The following is a 20652-nucleotide window of genomic DNA, read 5'->3' on the forward strand; positions in this document are numbered from 1 at the left end:
ATTTTTGAGATTAGTTGTTTTTCAGTTGCTTCATTTGCTATTATTTTCTCCCATTCTGAAGGCTGTCTTTTCACCTTGCTAATAGTTTCCTTTGATGTGCAGAAGCTTTTAAGGTTAATTAGGTCCCATTTGTTTATTTTTGCTTTTATTTCCAATATTCTGGGAGGTGGGTCATAGAGGATCCTGCTGTGATGTATGTCAGAGAGTGTTTTGCCTATGTTCTCCTCTAGGAGTTTTATAGTTTCTGGTCTTACGTTTAGATCTTTAATCCATTTTGAGTTTGTTTGTGTATGGTGTTAGAAAGTGTTCTAGCTTCATTCTTTTACAAGTGGTTGACCAGATTTCCCAGCACCACTTGTTAAAGAGATTGTCTTTAATCCATTGTATATTCTTGCCTCCTTTGTCAAAGATAAGGTGTCCATATGTGCGTGGGTTTATCTCTGGGCTTTCTATTTTGTTCCATTGATCTATATTTCTGTCTTTGTGCCAGTACCATACTGTCTTGATAACTGTGGCTTTGTAGTAGAGCCTGAAGTCTGGTAGGTTGATTCCTCCAGTTCCATTCTTCTTTCTCAAGATCGCTTTGGCTATTCGAGGTTTTTTGTATTTCCATACAAATTGTGAAATTATTTGTTCTAGCTCTGTGAAGAATGCTGTTGGTAGCTTGATAGGGATTGCATTCAATCTATAAATTGCTTTGGGTAGTATACTCATTTTCACTATATTGATTCTTCCAATCCATGAACATGGTATATTTCTCCATCTATTAGTGTCCTCTTTGATTTCTTTCACCAGTGTTTTATAGTTTTCTATATATAGGTCTTTAGTTTCTTTAGGTAGATATATTCCTAAGTATTCTATTCTTTCTGTTGCAATGGTGAATGGAATTGTTTCCTTAATTTCTCTTTCTGTCTTCTTATTATTAGTGTATAGGAATGCAAGGGATTTCTGTGTGTTGATTTTATATCCTGCAACTTTACTATAGTCATTGATTAGTTCTAGTAATTTTCTGGTGGAGTCTTTAGTCTCAAAAGCTTGGCAGTCCTCTACATAGAAAACCCTAGAGTAATACGCTTGAGATTACTCTCTGAGGTAAGAAAATATTGGGTTGAACTAGCAAGAGTATCACTTTTCCAGCCTGTTGAGCTGTTGCTGATGGAGAGATCGAGAAGCCCCTTCAGCAGTGCCCGGAGGGCTGCCGACTTCCACAATCCCAGGGAAGAGTACTGAGCACAGGACAGCCTTTCAGTCAGGTCTTTAAAAGTTTTTTTTTTCCCCCTCAAATCTTTGGAGTAAGCCACTCCACTGATCAGCAGATTGAAGCAGAAATCTGCACTATTGTGAAATACTGGAAGGGAGCTTGGAGGTCCAAGTCCCTGTCATCTCAGTAACTTTCAACAGTAACTAGTGTGGTTCCCCTGTGGAAAGGGGCTCTCACCTTGGCTTGGGGAGCTGGCGCAGATGCTGCTAGAGGCTCTCCGTGGTCTACCTCGTCCACGCTGGGCAGAGGTGAGTCTGGGTTCTGAAATCCACACAAGAGTTCAGGGAAACGGAAGGCTCTGAAAAGTCTCAAGAGCACAGAACGTGCTTCCTGTAGTTTCTTCACTGTACTGCTCACCCCACCCCTACTCTGATCTTTCTAGAAGGGGGGGCTCTTCTAGTGTGCTCACTCCCTGCTTCTGAAATGGCCTTTCTTAAGGCTAGAGGGACTGTAAACAAGGTGAGGCCAGTCACATGCATTAAAAACCCACAGCCCCCATGAGCAGGACAGACAGCTGGCCACGTGGTGTAATAGTGTGGCCATGTGATCTGGGCTGCACAGGAGGAGAGGTGTACTCTGGGATGGAGGGGAGGGGCTGCTCTACATCTGGTGAGTCACCTGTTCTGGGCTGAATCACAGTTTAGAGAAGAAGGTAGACAAATCAGAGAGTGGTGAGGAGAGAGCGGCCAGGACAGTGAGAGGACCAGGAACTGTCCCGTGAGAAAAGTGAGGGCGTGAAGGCAGAAAGGTCGCAGGGACTGGGCTTGTTTTCCACACGCCCCCAGCCACACTGATGGGTACTGCTGTCAGCTCCTCCTCATAGATGACAAAACGACTTTAAAGAGCTTTCATAACTTGTTCACACGGCAGAGAGGGGCAGGGCTCCTCCCTCCACTCGCAGGGCCGTAACACAGCTTTTCCGTTTGCATCTAACAGGACAATTCTATACTTAAGAGCCACAGGGAGACTCACCTGGCTTCGCTGCAAGGACACTAAGTCTTGGGACACTTGCTCAAGTAACTGTTTGAGTTTCTTCTCAATAACATGGACCTTCTCTTCAGCCTCAATGTAGTCTTCTCCATGCCCCTTGATAAGCAGGGTGCTGGAAATCTCTTGTAAGGAATTTACTTGAGGTTGACGTTCCACTAGCTCCTTTTCCAGTTGCTAGGAATAAAAAAGTATGTAAAACAGTTGCTTATCAAAAGGGAAGCGTGTGTGGCTGGAAGCAGCTTTCTCAGTGCTGGGAAAGTTCCGGGATGGATGGTGGCTGGTGCTCATCCAGAACCACCCCTTTCTCCTATTTGCTGGTCCCCAAGCCTGGCATCATCTAGATAGCAAGTTGGTCACACTCCATCCCTATTTTTTCCAATTCCTTGTCATTCTGGAGACGTGATGCTGGGGAAATTAGAGGAAATGAGTGAGAGGGTGGTTTGGGAAGACTAGGCCCTCATCCAGTAATGGCAGGAAGTCGAGAGAAAATCTAAAGTAGGTAAATTGAGAGAGTGCAGCTTATGGTTAGAGAGGGATCAAGTGAATCTGCTTGTATTGTCTTGCTCGATGTCTCAAGTGGTAGCCACTAGACAATGTGTCTAATTAATTAAAAGTCCACTGCTGTGGAGAGTGGGGCTTTACAAAGATTTTAATACAAAAAATATTTTTTAAACAATGACCAGCATTTCAATTAAATTTAAAATATTAAACCACATACAAATACATGGATAAAAATGTCACCCTGAGTGCAAGTGAGAATATATGGGTCTCATCTTCACTTGTTAGTGAAATATACACAAACACAACTACCCACCAGGAAAAAGACTATGTGTGTGGATATAGAAAATTCATAGAGCTCACCAGGGCTGCAGGGCAACCAAACACCGCATTTCTTCCCAAATGAGCTCTATTCACAAGGGAGAAAGACTTTAAATGGCCTTAAGGTTCCCAGGATATTGCTAAACGCCTATAGCCCCAGTTCTACAGTGGTTCAGACTTCCTGCTCTGGACCACGGTGCTTCACCCTTGCGCTCATCCCACTTCGGCGGAGGGATGCCAACCGGAACATGAGGGTGGAACACCAGTGGACAGTTTCCAGAAATGCCAGGTGAGGCCACTCGGTCCTGAGGTCCTGCACAGGCCAGTGGTAGCGCAGGGTCCCTTAGGAGGAAACTTACCACGAGTTCTTCCTGACACGCCAGGAGAACCTGGGGGTCTGCCTCCGGGTCGGCGACATGAGCCTTCTGCCGCCGGCTCTCGGCACTCGCTAACCACAGCAGCAGACTTTGACTCAGCTGGTGAAAGTCCTTAAAAACAGCAGACATCAGAGCACTGCCCTTTCTCAGTCTGTGAAGGCAGGTGTGCTGGGAAGCAGCTTACTATGATAATCCATCAACAGCACTTGCTCTTCTGGGTTTTTTCAGTGACTAAAAGGGCCAGATTTAAACTAGATGCCAGGGCCCCCCCAGTGGAGGGAAAGCAGGACAGGAAAGTACTCGGCATGTCCCAGGAGGCATGCTGAACTCTGCCAAGTGCAAAGTGTGAGCTGGAAGGTGGGTGTCAGCATGCCCCACACAAATCACTCAATGAATGTGCTGATTCAGTGCTCAAGGGAGACCTCTCAACTGAACAGACTATGGCCCAGGGACAGGGCTGCACGTGGGCTCGGTGGTGGGCTCCTGTTCTCTAAGATGGGGCCAGAGGTAACCCGGGCTGGCCATTTACTATGTGTCAGATGCTGGGCCAAGGTTACACATGTGGAGTTGTAGAAAATACCCTGTGAGGTAGGCACTGGAATTATCCCCATTTTTCAGATGAAAAAACTGAGGTCTAGAAGGTTCAATGCTTTCCCCACAGTCACACAGTTACTAAAGCTACAGAGCTGGGTTAAGCTGCTCCCTGTTCCAAGGCCAGATCTCTAAATCACTCTGCTATCCAGCCTTCTTGGCAAAAGGACAGACACGGTGCAGTGCTGGTCTGACATTTCCAACCTACTGGAATGCTTGCTGGAACCCATATACTATGGGTGGGCCTGGGTGGCAGAGTGGGAAATGCAGGGTGAGCATCAGGTATCTAGAAGACAGCAGGTGGGCCTCTTGAGAGACAAATGGTAAAGCACATGCTTCTTAAGCACAAGCTGTATTTGGCTGTGCCAGAGCAGCCTGACGACGATAAAAATACCTCTTCTCCCGCCCACGTGGGCCTGGCTGTGCCCCGGATTAGGCCTTGGGCACTGGCTGGGTGCTGAGTCGGCGTACCTGGCACTGCATGAGCGACCGCCGCAAACCCTCTCTCCAGCTCTCCACCGCGCCCAGGGCCGTGTTCCAGCGCAGGGTCAGCTGGCCGACTCTATCTTGGAGTTCTTTGGACTCGGCGCTCTCGCTCTGCAGAAATTCTTTGCTGTTCACGTTGACGGAGACCACTAAGGCCTTGTAGGTGTCAAAGGCTTTCAGTATCTCCTACCGCAGAGGGGAAAAGGCTGGGTCAGGCACTCTGAAAACGGTGATATGGGGTTCATTTTGAACCTCTGTGGGGAACAGATCTTCCAGACAGTCCTCCGAGCTTTGGCCCCGGATACCAGAGCAGCGTGGCCTGTGACTGGCTGAGAGGCATCAGGTGAGGGAGCTGCCATACAAGGTCACAACTTGGCCGGCCAGCTGACCAGGCCCAGGGCGGCAGCCTGTCTCCTGGTGGACCAGCTATACCAGGGCCATGAATGGACCCCCTGACCTCTGTTTGGCTTAATAACATTTCTGGATCAGATTAAAAGCCTTCCAGGTAAAACACATGAAGCTATCCAGCGTTTGCCTCTTAGGTATCACAAAAGTGTTACTACTTAGAATGAATGGTAACCCCTGATATATCAAGGCACAAAGTAAAACAATAGTACAAATGTGAAGACTGCCTGGAGACCCCAAAACTCCTATCCTGGGTCCTCTTAGGAGACCAGGCTCATGTGCAGAGCACCCCCAAAGTGCAGGGCTCAAACCACCCCTCTCCTAGGGCTAGGTCTGGTGGGGCCAGGGCTGGCTGGCTGGGTGCCAGCTCTGCTGTAACTCCTGATCTGAGTTACAGATCAGGCTACAGAATTTGTCAGTGGGTAAGCCGTCCTCCGCCCCACCCTCAACACCACCCCCAGTGCTGCCTGCACATAGTTTGGAAAGGTATTTCTAAACTGCCTGCCACGGCCACTGGTGCCTCCGTTAGAGTCCAGGGAGTCTAGGACTGCTCCCTCTGCAGTCAGATCAGAGCTCTGGGCTTTGGGATCATTTGGAGATGCTCCTCTGAATTAAAATACAAATCTTCATCCGTCTCCTTGCTGGTTACAGAAGTGAAACAGGAGAGACTATTGAGCACACGCTGCGTGCACGCCACCCCCGACGCAGCTAGCAGATCTGACGTGCTGTACACACAGCCAGTGTCTGCATGTGCATTCTGAAGCCCTCTTCCCTGCCACACTCCCACTCACCTTCAGCTTCTTCACTTGGAGTTCCATTTCCTGCATATCAGAGGGAGGTTCTGCCAGCTTTAATGTCTCCAGCTCTGCTCCAGTTTTTTCCAGCCAAGGGGTGATGTTGCTGATATCAGAGTTCAGCTTCTGCAGGTTTTGTTTTTTTCTGAGCTTATTGTGAAGTTCTTGTGCTTGGATCAGTTCCCATCTGTCAAAGGCACCTGGAACAAAAAAGCCGCCAATAAAAAGAAGCAATAATGCAAACAGATTTCTCTGCTTCCAACTAATTCAGGGTCACGGTGATAAAACCTGGAGGCGATGCTCCTTGCAGGAGGCCCGGGGTTAGCACTTCCCCCGAGTGTGGAACAGCACGTTTCCTCCGCTCTGGTTCAAGGCCTGTGCAGTGTACTCTCACAGGGCCTGGGACAAGGTGCGGAGTGGCTAGGAGGCCCAACATGTTGCCAAGATGCTCTGTGGTCTCATGTTCAACACTCCAGTTCATCATGTATTTAAGATGCTCTGTCCTCCTGTCCATGAGTGATCAGGTCAATGCTATGAACTTGACTTAGTGTCAGTTGAGTCATTACTTTTACGGTAAAAGGAGACACCTGACACACACTTTGATCATCATCTTCATGTCTGATCTTTGCACCTACATGACTTTGCTTGTGTGTAAATAGGCCCTTCATCATATGAGGCTCATTTTGTCAATATTTTAAGAATACTTGTGAAAGTAAAGTGAATAGCCTAGGAATTTGTTCATAAATAAAAGTCAGCTGGATCTAAAATAACATTGGCTGCTCTAGGTCAAGTTTAGAAGTTTGGTGAATCAGGTAATTGGTCTGTTGAGCAGAGACTTAGAGTAAATGTCTAACCAACCCAAGACATAGTCTCTGCCTCTGAACAACTGCCTGATCTAACTGTACCTGGCTGCTGACCAGTGAGGGCGGCCAGGTCTTCGTCTTCCTGCTGTGCACTGCCAGTCAGAACCCCTGGATCTTCCTTGCCACCTTCAGTCCTTGGAGACAGCAGCAGTTTTACCTAGAATGAGACAATTTTTACGTTACCATCTATAAATTTTAAAGGCTGTCTGAAGACTGTCTTGGTTCATAGTAACAGGTAAGAAATGAAGATATGGGAGCCCTTTCCTTCAAAGGGTAACTTGTTGGTAATGCAAAGGCACTTACGTGTATGGGTAGCATTTGTAAGGAGCAGAACTGATGGCAAAAATAAAGTCTCATCAAAGGCCCAGGGAGGGGGAAGCAGGTGAGAGGTCAATGTTGGGAACAGAATGGCCTGATTTAATGTGAGGCTTCCTAATGCTCCCCTATTGAAATGTGCAAAAAGACCAAACAATTGTTGAGCTTACCAGACTGTGCTGTGTTAGCACTTTTACATTTGCACAGTTTTTTACAAAATTTTCGTTATCCCTCCCAGTCACTCTGTAGAACTGGGTGGCATTATCATCACCAGGAATCGGAAATAGAGCACAAATCTCCAACTAGGGCCCTCCGGGACAAACCTTTTCCTTTCAGTGCATACACCGACTCTTCTGTTATCACAGAGCTGATTGCGTTGTTACCTCAGGCCTTCCCCAAAATAAACGTATCTTTTTTAGAAAAGTCATGTTTTTTGGATTGTGTCCATATGGTCTACTTGTGTGGAATGAAAGAGAAAAAAAAAAAAAGCCAAAAACCCCTCAGATTTGTGGTTGCAGACACATCCAAAAAGGGTTGTGCTTTTGAAAGTGGGCAGGTAAGAACACAAGCATAGTCACCTGCAGAGGCCACACCACATGCCCTGGATGCAAAGCAAAAAGTGAGGTGCGGGGGTCTCTCCCTGGGGCCATCGGGTCTTACTGTGCAGCACAAAGGGACAGAGTTCAAATGCTACCTGCTTGCTGAAGAGTTTCTGAGTTGGGTATGGACAACCCATTATCAAATGACTAGGCTCTGACCATGTTTAGGCAGAATCTTCTCCGCTGTCTAGCAACATGCACTCCTACATGCAAAGGGGACTTTGAGGATGAATCTAGTGATGCTCATATCACTTTTTGGGTCCCCTAAGAGATGACACTAAAAATGTATGAGACGTTTTAATTTCGACTTGCTGGTCACTAATTCTCAATACTGAGAATGATCTGGGGCCAACATTAAATCCTAGGCTTGGCTGGCCCCCAACAGCTGCATGACCAGAGCGTGGCAAGGACTTATGTTGCCTGAGGAACATGTAACTAAGAAGAAACAGTCACCAGTAGAACAACAAAAACAACAAACCGTATACAGTAGTGATGATAATGCCGGTGACCACTTCTGAGGGCCTTATTTATATTTTCATACACATTAATCCTAGCAGCAACTATGTAAGGTAGATTTTTGTTTTTAAATGAATTTTTATTGGAGTATAGTTCCTTACAATGTTTGGTCAATTTCTGCTACATAGAAAAGTGAATCAGCTATATGTATACATATATCCCCTCTTTTTTGGATTTCCTTCCCATTTAGATCACCACAGAGTACTGAGGAGAGTTTCTTGTGCTATCCAGTAGGTTCTCATTATTTATCTATTTTACACATGGGGGCTTCCCTGGTGGCTCAGATGGTAAAGAATCTGCCTGCAGTGCAGGAGACCCAGGTTGGGTCCCTAGGTTGGGAAGATCCCCTGGAGGTGGAAATGGCTACCCACTCCAGTATTCTTGCCTGGAGAATCGCATGGGCAGGAGAACCAGGTGGGCTACAGTCCATGGGGTTGCAAAGAGTTGGACACGACTGAGCGACTAAAACACATGCATGGTAGTGTGTAAATGTCAATCTCAAGCTCCCAATTCGTCCCATACCCTCTCTCCCCCTTGGTGTCCATATCTTTGTTCTCTTATGTCTGTGTTTCTATTTTTTCTTTGAAAATAAGATCATCTATACCATTTTTCTAGATTCCACACATATGTGATATTATATGATATTTGTTTTCCTTTTCTGACTCTATGTAAGGTAGGTTTATCTTCAGGTAAGGAAGACTTGCAGAGGTAAGTTTAAGTGTTTACAGCCCTAGTGCAATTTCCTCATACGGCTGGGAATCAAACCCAGGTCTACTATTTGTTGTTCAGTCCCTCACTTGTGTCTGACTCTTTGCGATGCCATGGACTGCAGCACTGTCCTTCACTATCTCCCAGAGTTTGCTCAAACTTATGTCCACTGAGTTGATGATGCCATCCAACCAGCTCATCCTCTGTCTACCACTGCACACTGTCATCTTTCTGAATAGGAAGTCACAATTTTTTGACTAGAATGTATGTGCTGTGCTTAGTCACTCAGTCATGTTCAACTCTTTGCAACCCCATGGACTGTAGCCCGCCAGGTTCCTCTGTCAAGGCAAGAATACTAGAGTGGACTGCTATGCCCTCCTCCAGGGGATCTTCCCAACCCTGGGACTGAACCCAGGTCTCCTGCATTGCAGGTGGATTCTTTATCGACTGAGCCACCAGGGAAGCCCAAAAATACTGGAGTGGGTAGCCTATCCCTTCTCCAGGGGATCGTCCCAACCCAGGAATTGAAACGGGGTCTCCTGCATTGCAGGTGGATTCTTTACCAGCTGACCTACCATAGTCAAGGTGAATATATCAAAGCTTTGGGAGCTCAGGAACAGCTCAGAAAGGCCACCACTTTGCTTCTCTGCTGTTTGCACAGATGACTGACTCAACAGTAATAACCACGGTCATTGTATGTCAGCACTCAAAGACGGTGTTTGGCCAGACACCCATCTCTAAGTCTAGTCAGTTGTGCCAGAGTCCTCATTAAATATGTCACCATGGGAAAACCAACCCCAAATATGCCTGGCAGGTGAGAACATGCAGTATACACCAAAATCTCTCTCTCTTTAAAAGTTTTAACTGTAACTCATGGACATGGGTTATACTCTCAGTGGGGTCAAGACTTACATAGGCTGGTTTATAAGGGGTGCTGGAATCAGAGGGGATGGGTTGAACATTCCTGTCACCTCCCATTTGTTTGTAGCGACGCTTGGGACAGGAAGGGCTGTCAGGAACATGCCACGAGGGGCCTTCAGAAATGGATTTGCCTGAAACAAAAGAATGGCAAGTGACAGTCCATTCTCTCCAACCAAAGGATTCATATTTAGTTACACAAAAAAGGTCACGGGTAACGTGGCATCGGGTTACAGTATAATATGAGTTCTGCAGCTTTCCTTGCAAAGCATGCATGTTTGCAAAACATCAGTATGTCCCAGAAGGGGATGAAATGAGACTCATGCAACTGAGCAACACTGGGTCTCCACTAGGTGGGTTCACGATGGAGCACAACAAACATGATCTGCTGTGAGATGAATGGCCTTTTGGAGCCGGGGGCCCTAGTAGCAGGGGCGCTGGCAGCAAGGCTGGGTCTGGGGGCCGAGAGAACTGAAGATCTCTCAGGAGTGCGAGGAAGAGTGAACATCAGGGTAGATTCAAGGACCCCAGGGGCGCTCGTGGCTCTAGCCAACCACTGCAGGTGGGGATGGGGCAGGGAAGGAAGAGCAGAGCTGAAAGTCAGGGAGACGAAGGTGTCTTCTCCTGTGGCAAAGGCAGCGGTACCCTCACCCCCCACCCTCTTCCCAGGATATCACCGTAAGCAAGGTAGTAGTTCCAAACCAAGCCACCCTAAAGAAAGCTTGGCCAGTGCCAAAGGACTTGAGTTAGATGGAGAGAAAAATTTTAAAAGGCACCGTGAAGAATTCCCTTCCGCATGGGCCTGAGGGGGAGGAGAAGGATGGTGTGGAGACTGCTCTGGTCTGGAGGGTTTTGCATGGAGCACGAAGCTATGTGTGAGTATGGCAGTGCGCATACACCATGACGCGAGGACCAAGGCGCATGGTGTCCACAGAAGGCAGAGGTCAGACACGACATGGGAGCGAGGTTTAGGATGCAGTGCGTGCCACAGGACGCCGCCATGTTGAGACACATGCATGGGCAGGGGCCTACCAGAAGACGCTTTCAAAGTTTTTGTGGTCATTTTAAGATATGCCTCAGGATTTTCAAGGATTTCTATATCTGAAAAAGAACAATGTCATTTTCCTCACTGCAGGCGCTGTAGATGAATGTCCAAGTATTAAAACAGTAGAAACATTGTCACCTGGAGGAGAAAAGTAACTATCCTTCATCTGTTTTATTTAAAAGATTTAAAAAAACAGGACTTTTTTTTTTCAGCCAACTCCTGACCATCCAAAGTAGTGGTGGGGGAGAGGAACTGCCAGCTCTCAGGGTCAGAGGTAGGCAGGACAGACACAGGAAGCCACAGGATGTCTGGTCAACCACAGGCTGCACTCTGACTACCAAGAGCTGGGCGTGTGGCTCGGGCGCTAAGAACTTAGCCGCCTGGGTCCATACCTGACAGCGCACTGTAGTAGGGGCCCTCCTCATCTTCCTCGTGAGAGGAGGAGCCCCCCACATCGCCTGTGTGGTCCCACTCCAGTGGGATGGAGTCCACGCTGACAGGGGTCTCACAGCCAGAGCGCTCGGGCCCCAGCGCTGGGGGCACCAGTTGACAAAGGGACTGTGGGGATGAGGGCTCCTCACTTGCTCCCCTTTTACGCCAAGAGTCGTCTTGGATCTCTCTGGGGTCTTCCACGTCTGTCTCGTTCTCAGAGGCCTCCTTTTCATCTTCCAAGCCCTAGAACAGGGGTGTCCAGTTTTCAGAATTAACCAAATCATAGCCTGTTGGCATGATGAGGAGTGTTAGCAGCTAAGTCTGCCCAACTAGCAGCTCCTGAGAATGGCCATCACCAGTGTTTCTGAGGAGACTTTGAAAAGAATCAGGTCCCCAGGCCCTGCCTGTGGTTATTCCAATTTAGACTATCAAGTGTGGGACCCAGAATCCATAGTTTCCAAAATTCTACCTTCTTTCCTCGGAAAACCGGAAACTTGATCATCTAAGTTAAATATATAGAAGATAAGGAAATGAAGGACAAAGTTTCATTGATGGTTAATGGTAGGTTCATCTAAGAATCAGAAAATTAAAAAACAATTTTAAAGGCCATTAGCATGTTCTAAAAGGAAATTCACAACATCATGCACCAGGCTCTTTCTTCTTATCCCCCAATCTTACTGTTCCAAATACAGAATTTTATTCCCCTATGTTACAATTACTTTGTAGTAATTGTATATATAGAGAAAAATGACTATATGGTTATAAAATGAAGGAATTGAGGGTAATTTTTAAAGAAGTTGTTTCAAGTTGGCCAGTTGGAGACATAAAGATAGAAAAAGTGGCCATTCGTGTTGGTCAGTGGTCACCAGTGAAACTTCTGGCAGAGGCAGTGAGCTGTAAATAATGGCCTTGACTCCACTTGAACGTTCCAGAGGCGCCTCTCTCCAGGGAAACATCACAACTTTTTTGGAAAGCTGGTGCCTTTGGTGCTTCAAAGGTGAGAATAAAGCACTGCTACTGCTGCTGCTGCTAAGTCGCTTCAGTCGTGTCCGACTCTGTGCGACCCCATAGACGGCAGCCCACCAGGCTCCCCCGTCCCTGGGATTCTCCAGGCAAGAACACTGGAGTGGGTTGCCATTTCCTTCTCCAATGCATGAAAGTGAAAAGTGAAAGTGAAGTCACTCAGTCGTGTCCAACTCTTAGTGACCCCATGGACCGCAGCCTACCAGGCTCCTCCGTCCATGGGATTTTCCAGGCAAGAGTACTGGAGTGGGGTGCCATTGCCTTCTCCGAATAAAGCACTAGAAAGGCACAAATATTAAGATACAGGAAAAGGCCGATACATCACCAAGTTACTGCCAGAAGCAAAACCAGGACAGTTATCATCATATCCTGGGGGTACTGACACAGGCCAGAGAAGCTCTGTGCTGAGGAACCCGTGGGAAACAGGTAAGAGGAACAAGAACTTGCAGGAGGGCCATCCTTTCCACTGAGAAATAGCAGCTCCTCAGTAAGTATGGTTCTATATTAGTAAGAGTGGAAAGAACATTTTTCAACTCAGCTTCTTGAAGGAGACTCGCAAACACAGAGTACTGAGGCTACTAGTGAGGAGAGGGTAGTGCAGACGGCAACATCGGGGTAGGGGGAGTACAAGGTACAAACCATTAGGTAAAAACAAGCTTCAAGGATACACTGTACAACACGGGAATACAGCCAATATTTTATAATAACTATAAATGGAGTATAACTTTGAAACACTGTGGATCACTATACCATACACCTGTGACATATAATATTGTACAGCAACTACACTTTAATAAAACAAAAACACGGTTGTTTTTTTTTAAACAACAAACTATTGTTAGCCATAACATGGTAAGTTTCCCAGTCTTTAAAAGTGGAGTCAAGGAACTTCCATGGTGGTCCAGTTGCTAAGAGTCCACGCTCTTGCTGCAGGGGGCCCGGGGCTCGATCCCTGGGGTCAGGGAACTAGATCCCACATGCTGCAACTAAAGAGCCTGTGTGCCCGTCTCAGACCCAGTGCAGCCAAATAAACAAGTATTAAAAAAGTGGAGTCAAATATCGGCTTTGGGTGGCCCAGAACCCCTGTGGGAGGGGCGGTGCCCTTACCGGCGCGTGGGAGGTGAGCCTCCGGTGGAACCGGGAGACCCTGCCGAACACTTCCTGGCAGTAGCGGTGCAGCTCCTCCAGCTCGTCCTCAATCAGCACGGCGTCCAGGGGCTCGCTCTTCTGAATGAGCTGCTCCCCAAAAACGATGAGCTGATCAATCTTGTTGGTATTTAACGTAATTTCCTGCTGGAAACCCTATTTAGAGGATGAAGAAGAAAGGATTTCAAACTCTAGCTTCATCAATTTTGAACTAAGTGACTATAATGAGTTAAGAATTTAAAATGATCATACACATTTTTTTCTTCCCCCTTTTGGGCACGGACTTTTCCAATTAAAATAATTCTAAAGGTCTGGCACAAATGCACATTTACTGCTTTTGGGTGTGAGAAGTGTCTGTTCCTGGTTTTACTGTTTCTTTTTTATTAACTTATTTACTTATATTTTTATTGGAGTATAGTCGCTTTACAATGTTGTGTTAGTTTCCACTGCACAGCAAAGTGACTCGGTTATGTGCATACACATATCCCCTCTTTTTTGGGTTTCCTTCCAGTTTACGTCACCAGGGGCACTGGGTCAAGTTCCCTGCGCTAGACAGTAGGATCTCACTAGTTATCTATTTTAGACATAGTATCAACAGTGTGTGTATGTCAATCCCAGCCTCCCAGTCCATCCCATGCTCCTGAGGGAGAGTTTCGTCCTGCCTCAGCCCACAGGTGTACTCAGACTTGAGTGCTGGAGAAACAGCATCTTATGAATGAAGTTCTCTTTGGCACCTCAGGAGTGTTCTCCCCTTGGACGATTATAAATGACGAAGAGAACGAAGGGCCTTGTTCCAATGACCCCTGGACTGTAAGGAATGGTATGCCTGCTCGTGATAACCTGGCAGGATGCAGGTGGATGCGGTCTGGCTGCTCCTGCAGCTCTGGAATCTGCTCTCAGGGTGTCAGGTGGAGTCTGTACTTGGCCAGCTCTCCACAGGGTGCGCTCTGTGGGGAGGAGCCAGGGAGGCAGGCCTTACATTCAGCTGGCGCATCTTGTCGTCAGCATCGCTCTCTGAGAAGTGCTCCACGTTGGTCAGCTGTAGGTCCATCTCCGTGAGCCACACCAGGATGCTCTCCCTGGTCCCCTCAAATTCCTCCCTTTGGTTGGTGAAATGCTACAAAAGGGGGAGAAGGTCACATTTGTGTTGATGGCAGAACAGGAGTTCAGGCAGACAGCAAGGTCACTTTCAGCACAGGGGAAGGGGAGCCTGGGGTACCCCCAGAGGCTCACTCAGCAGGCAGGGGGACCACTGTGGGGTCAGGAGCCTGGGGTCTGGTCCTGGCTGTTATACCAACAAGCCCCCTAACTTCTCTGAGTCTCAGTGTCTGCTGGTAAATGAGGTGTGGGAATGTTGACCATGATCTCTAAGGTTCTTTCAGCATTGGAAATCCTACAATTCTCTAGTCTACGTCAGTGATTTTCCTAGTCTGTCCTTTGAGGAACCCCCTTAGAGTCCAGGCCAGGCATTCGCCTGTTTCTACCTGTTAGCTTTCTATGGGAACTTTTTTCAAGATGGAAAAGTACCCATCTCGGGGTTGAACCTGGACTAGTGCCCGATCTGCCTTCACTGATACAATTCCGAGTGTCTTTCCTCAAAGAAAGAAAACCCAGATTTATCACCTCCAATTCAGGAGGCCTCTCGGGTTACTGCCTCATAGACAGGCAGCTGATTCTCAGACAAATGCTGTGCCAAGTGAAGGCTTTGGCTGGTCACAGTCAAATTAGCAGGAGATAAAGAAATTAACACAAGGGGGTGTCTGAAAAGCTAGCCAATTTCTTCTCCCTGAGAAGGTTAAAAAAAAAATAAAACACACACCCAGATTTGCCTTTTCTTAGAATGGCTTTAAGAGTGCTCTGCCTTGAGAATAGAATCAAGGATTAAAATTACTTCCTGCAGCCACCACCCACACCGGTCCTGTCCGTTTACACCTGGACTCACAAAGCGCTGACATATGATGTCTTAGGAGTTACAGAACCCTAAGGTGACCGTTTATACCCCAGAACCAAACCCAACATTTGAGGTTCATCAGTTGCTCTAAAATTGGGAGAACAGTCACTGTCCCCAACCCCCAAAACAGAGGGGGCTCTGTCCATCCCCTCACAGTGCAAGAGCCAACAGGACACATGGGCAGATGGGCAAAGTGGGCCTCTTCCGAGATTAAGAGGTACCTTCACCAGACCCAGTGATGACGGTGCCCCAGACCCTGGGCAGTGTGGGTGTCACCCTTGGGGGTGACAGAAGCTGAAAAAAGCAATGTGTTTGGTAACACAAATCCCATAAAGAGGTTCAAGCCTATTCTGAAGCAAATGACTTCTTTAAAAAAAAAAAAAAAAAATTTTTTTTTTTTGGCAGCTCTCATGGCAGCTTTGGGTTTAGACAAAGGGGAAGGCTCTGCGGGAAGAATGTTAAGACAGCTTAGGCCTCAAGAGACACCTTCTACCCGCTGCTTTTGTTACAAGCCTGACTGATATCAAGTATCAGCTTCCCACACCCCCCAGCATCTACAAATGACCCGGTGACGTAGAGGGGGTTACTCTGAGTCTCCGCAGGATGGCCGTGACCCGCTTCTGGAGGTTGTCCCAGCGCTGGTTGCCCTCATGCACCATCTGCTTCAGTTTGCTGGCCGTGTCGGTGCGGTTCTCGCGGGCCAGCCGCCGGTACTGCTTGTTGATGAGCTCCAGCTGAGTCAGCCTCTCGTGGATCTGCCGCTGGAAGGCCTGCAGCAGGGGGGAACATCAGTGCCACAACTCCAGGGCACCAGGACACCCCTTCCAGGCCCCAGGCCACCTGCCTCAAGTGTCCATCCCCAAAGGAAAGGCATGAGTCACTAGCTTCACTCATTCTCTTGATGCTACCAGGGAACACCCTTTCAAGGTCATGGCCGGGTGGTTAGCATAAATCAGTAATGCCCTGCAAAGTCGCTGGAGCAGCTGATACAGACTGGGCAGCCCTGACTAGGGGTGGGGAAACCTGCCACTCATGGGAAGACCCTGTAGCCATCCCCGAGCCCTGCGAGTTCCTGGTTCTCAGGACCACCGGCTGGAAGGTGCGGCTGGGGGGCGGGGGGAGGTTGGGTCTTTACCTCAAACCTCTTCAGCTCCTCTTTGGCAACTGTGTACAACACCTCGGAGGAATTCGGACAGGCCGCTGTCCTCTCGGCAGCCTTGAGCCAGTCCTCAAAGCGGGAGTAATCGTCTAGAAACTTCTGCCACAGCCTCCACGTCTCCTCAATTCTAATGGAAGGAAAGAACTCAATGCAAGCTGCCTATTCCAATCAGAGCTTTCGTACAGCTTCTTCTCCCTTGACTGGTCCCACTTCCAGCCCTGGCCCCATGCATTGGTACTAAATGTCTGGGGGTGGCGGGGGTGGGGGTGATTCTGGTACCCCTTCCAGAAAATAACCAGAGACATCACTTCGTGGTCAGGACACCCTCCTTCTGGGAACAGCAGGCCTTTCCGAACTCCAGCTTCACAGTGGTCACCCAACAGGAGACCGGCGTCTTCCACCACACAGAGCTGGGACACTTCAGTACAGTGTAACCCGCAGTTACAGCCAAGACACAGCAGAGCCAGGGAGAGACATGACCCTGATCATGCTTTCCTGTAGTGATTTCTTTAATAAGGACTGGCCACACCTACTGAGCCTTCCCCGCCAGCACTCAGCACGTCCCTCAGTGAAGCTAACAGAACACGGGCACTGTTACATAGGTCAGACGGGAACATGGAGTGGGCGGACCACACTTAAATCACCCGGGACAGCTCCGCCCTTACTTCATCCGCCGCTCCATGGACATGGCGCAGATGTTCCTCCAGCGCCTGTCCAGGCTCCTGGTGGTCTGTTGGATGGAGTCGCACTCGGTCTCGTTGGCGCAGGCATCCGAGTCATGCAAGAGGACGTCACAGATGTTAAACACAGACTCCACCCCTGCGCTGTGCTGCTCAATGTCTCGCTGCAGGTCCTGCAACAACAGGAGAGGAGGAGGCACTGTGAGGTGGAGGTGGCGGTGGAAGGGCTGGCATTGAAGGAGCCCCCTCCTTCCAGCCTAGGGGACACAGTCCTGTGTGTATTTCCACCTGGGACTCTGCAATACAGGCCGAGTCACCTCTGTGCAACCCCTGTGCTACAGCACCTGACAGGAGGCCTATCTGTGGGCAACCAGGGGATTGAAGGTGTTGAACTAGGTGAAGGAGGCAAAGGAATGGGGGTCCCCTTCCCTGACAGCCCACCACCCCAGACTTTGGGGTGGCTTTCGATCTACTCCACACCATCCAACCTCAAGGACCTCCAGTTTAGATTTGGCTTTCGGGAGGTCTTCCTTGGAAAACTATCTTGAACAGGACCTAAGACTTCAGCAACACAAACTCTTAACCTTTTACGGGTCACAGGATTCTTAACTCTACCAAGAGTACTGTGCTATCTTATACAGTCCACCCCCCAAATCGTGCACACAGCGGCATGGTGCCCACAGCCACCCCACAGGCACGTCCTAGGGCTCCATGGGCCCAAGCGGAGAATTTGGGGTAGAGACTTTGCCTTCTAACTCATGGGGGTGGGGGCGGGGTCTCTGGGGTCTTGTCCCATGATGGGGAGAGCACTGCTGATTCAGGAAAATGAAGGCTCACCAAGAGAAAGCTCATGGTCGCTGGAAAACTTGTTTAAGAATAAACATAGCATTTTCAGTTATCACCCAGGGAGTATTGCTTCGGCACACAAGGGCAGGGCTGGGTGAGGGCGAGGTGAGCAGCCTGTTTGTCTTGTTATTCTGGATGAGTTAGTCCTCTCCTGTATCCAAACTCCGTGATAACTGACATGAGGTGACGCCACTCATCTTACTACCCAAACTACACTGAGAAATAGACAAAGTGAAATAAACTGCTGGATTCAACAAAAAGTTCCCTGGATTCAACAAAGTTCATTTTAAGAGGGATTATTTTATAAACAGTGTCTACCATTGTCTACAGAAAGGCAGCCTGAAGTTTATTCCAGATCATCTCAGTATTTAAAAATTTTGGAGATTATGACTGGATTACTAGATAGGACTAATGTTTTCCTACTCTTCTTCTGATAAATGCACATTTGTCTCATGCTGTGTCCAGGTGGGAACAAAATGCTAACACTCAAATCAAGTTTTAAATCAAGCAGTTCTCAACACAGATCCTAACTTATGAACAATGGGTACCTCAAAGTTACATTCAGAAGAAAATGTGTTTTTTTTTAGTTCGTCACCATATGTCCTATGAAAAGAGACGTGCAGGTGATTTTCTTTAAGCTCTGCAGTCTAGGACAAATGTCTGAGATGCTGTAAAGGGGGAAGTCATCTTGGGGTCAGTGGAAGACTAGCTTTATTAGGTTTAATAGAATTTCAGATTTAAGAATTCTCACCAGTTCACAGAACTGCCACAGGCTTTCTTAAAATTTACAGCTTGATAAGGGACTTTGATAAGTCCCTTTTAACTGTTTTGCCAGAAAAGGAATCTTAATGCTGGTGCGAAATGAATAATACTGACAATTACCTTTCAAAAATGGTACCTGCCCCTGACCTTGCTTGGTAGGATTTGACTGAAAAGCACTGAGAAAGTCTAGTCTATGGATAAACATAAATGCCATGTATTTTAATAGCCTCTTTGCCGTTACATTTTCTACTCAGCTTATACTGAATGAAACAGCTAAAGAAAACTGATTAATATAAAGGGTGGATGATGGCAAGAAACGGGCTCTCCGATGCTTTATAAAAGACCATGAACATCTTGGCAAAAAAGGAGCCCCAAGTTTTCCAAAATTTCCCAAACTTCTAAAACACCACAAAATGGCCAACTGTAGTGTGCACTAGTCATCTTGTAAAGTATAAAATAAAAAGCGGACTCTATTTTAAAACACAAACCAGTGAAGTCCTAGACAAGAGACATTTTGCAAACTGAGGTATCCCACAACTAGCGCCTGTGGTGAGGCCCCTGGTCTCAAGTTCAAATGCAGAGATGAATCTAACTTAAGAAGCATCCTAAAGCCACGTGAAAGACTTTTGCCAGCAATTCTGGAAACACGGGTGCCTGTCTGCTTTGTGTTTCTGTTCCTGAGCAGGTGGCACAGAGCACTAGAGCTGGAAAAGGGCTAAGGCAGATGGGGGAGGCAGGAAGCTAGGGCCGAGAATGCAGCTGGGAAGAGCGAGAACACACGAGGAGCCAGGAAAAGATGAAATAAAGAGCAGAAAACAGGGAAACCAGGGAGAGAGGGCAAAAATCACGGGGTGTGTTACGGGATCCCAGGTAGTGGCTCCAGACTGTCTCCTGGGAGGCGCTGGGGGTGTCAAGCAAGTCCAGCAGGGTGGTCTTGGGGAGTGGTTTGGGGGCTTTGCAGAAGGCTGACATGACCCACTGGGGAGGGGACTGCTGGTAATTACAGGGTGCAGGATAATTAACCCCCCCAGGCCACCACCAGGCACCTCCACAGAGAACCAAGAAGCCAAAGAAAACTGGAGAGAAATGCTGAAAACTCAGTGAAAGTGGTTCATGGTTTAAAAATGTCACAGAGGTGGCCATTGCTTCCTTTGCATTTTGAAGATGATACATATTCTACAGGAATAAACACAACCCTTACTACCTAAAGCGTTTCTCATAAAGAAGAGAAGCAAAAAGACTTCTGTAAGGTCTGACCCTTTCTGCATCAGGCTCCCAAGGACATTACAGTGAGGGTCCAGGGACCTCATGGCTCTTAATCACTTTGGGGGCCTGAGGGCTTCTGCAGAAGGTAGGACTAGGTGATCTCAAGCTTGGGTCTTATTTCTGGAAGTAGTCAAGCAATTTATTATATTTAAGTTAGTGGCAGAGACACAGGTAAAGTTTTTTTCTAATGGCCCATACTTTTTTGTGTGTGACACATTTTTTGGTTTTGGTGGAGCATTTAAGGTCTAGGTTAAGTTATAATTTTTTTTATTTTAAATAAGAATACTAAAGGTTTCCTCAGGACATCTGTGGTAGGCAGAATATCTGCATTTTAAGAACCAGGTCCTTATCCCCAGAACTGTAGCTATGCTAGGTTACACGGCAAAGGAGAATTAAGGGTGCCAATCAACCTTAAAACAGGGAGATTATCCTGGATTCTCTGTGTGGGTCTAATGGAATCTCAAGGGTCCTTAAGAGTAGTAGAGACAATTGGAGGGAGAAAGGCAGAGAGAGAGGCAAAGTTGCTGGCTTTGAAGATGGAGGAGGGAGGCATGGACCAAGAAACGTGGGCAGCGTCTAGGAACTCAAGGCAAACACACGGGTCCTCCCCTAGAACTTCCCCTGGTGGCTCAGAAAGTAAAAAACCTGCCTGCAATGCAGGAAACCTGGGTTCAATCCCCAGAGAGTTCCACGGACAGAG

The 20652-nt window shown here is 47.6% G+C and overlaps 2 protein-coding genes across 13 annotated transcripts in view; one reads left to right on the forward strand and one right to left on the reverse strand.

Moving 5' to 3' along the window:
• ESR2 (estrogen receptor 2) overlaps positions 1 to 2465 on the forward strand; it is a 73112-nt gene extending 70647 nt beyond the window's left edge. The window contains exon 10 of the mRNA XM_044924875.2: positions 2198 to 2465. The gene's annotated coding sequence lies outside the window, so the exon portion shown is untranslated. The remainder of the gene's footprint in view (positions 1 to 2197) is intronic.
• The window catches only part of SYNE2 (spectrin repeat containing nuclear envelope protein 2), a 328786-nt gene that overhangs the window by 2655 nt on the left and 305479 nt on the right, over positions 1 to 20652 (reverse strand). For 10 of the 12 annotated variants that reach the window (XM_044924868.2, XM_044924865.2, XM_025295394.3 and 7 more), the window contains 14 exons: positions 17064 to 17251; positions 16375 to 16525; positions 15827 to 16009; positions 14268 to 14405; positions 13250 to 13444; positions 11080 to 11362; positions 10675 to 10743; positions 9637 to 9776; positions 6629 to 6743; positions 5721 to 5923; positions 4510 to 4710; positions 3430 to 3558; positions 2234 to 2425; positions 1439 to 1522 (listed from right to left, as the gene is read on the reverse strand). In XM_044924868.2, the coding sequence (XP_044780803.2) occupies positions 1439 to 1522; positions 2234 to 2425; positions 3430 to 3558; positions 4510 to 4710; positions 5721 to 5923; positions 6629 to 6743; positions 9637 to 9776; positions 10675 to 10743; positions 11080 to 11362; positions 13250 to 13444; positions 14268 to 14405; positions 15827 to 16009; positions 16375 to 16525; positions 17064 to 17251 (2271 nt within the window). The remainder of the gene's footprint in view (positions 1 to 1438; positions 1523 to 2233; positions 2426 to 3429; positions 3559 to 4509; positions 4711 to 5720; positions 5924 to 6628; positions 6744 to 9636; positions 9777 to 10674; positions 10744 to 11079; positions 11363 to 13249; positions 13445 to 14267; positions 14406 to 15826; positions 16010 to 16374; positions 16526 to 17063; positions 17252 to 20652) is intronic. The other 2 variants (XM_044924866.2, XM_044924867.2) reach the window with 2 other exon arrangements.

The sequence above is a fragment of the Bubalus bubalis genome, chromosome 11 (assembly GCF_019923935.1).
Source record: "Bubalus bubalis isolate 160015118507 breed Murrah chromosome 11, NDDB_SH_1, whole genome shotgun sequence".
Classification (NCBI taxonomy): Eukaryota; Metazoa; Chordata; class Mammalia; order Artiodactyla; family Bovidae; genus Bubalus; species Bubalus bubalis.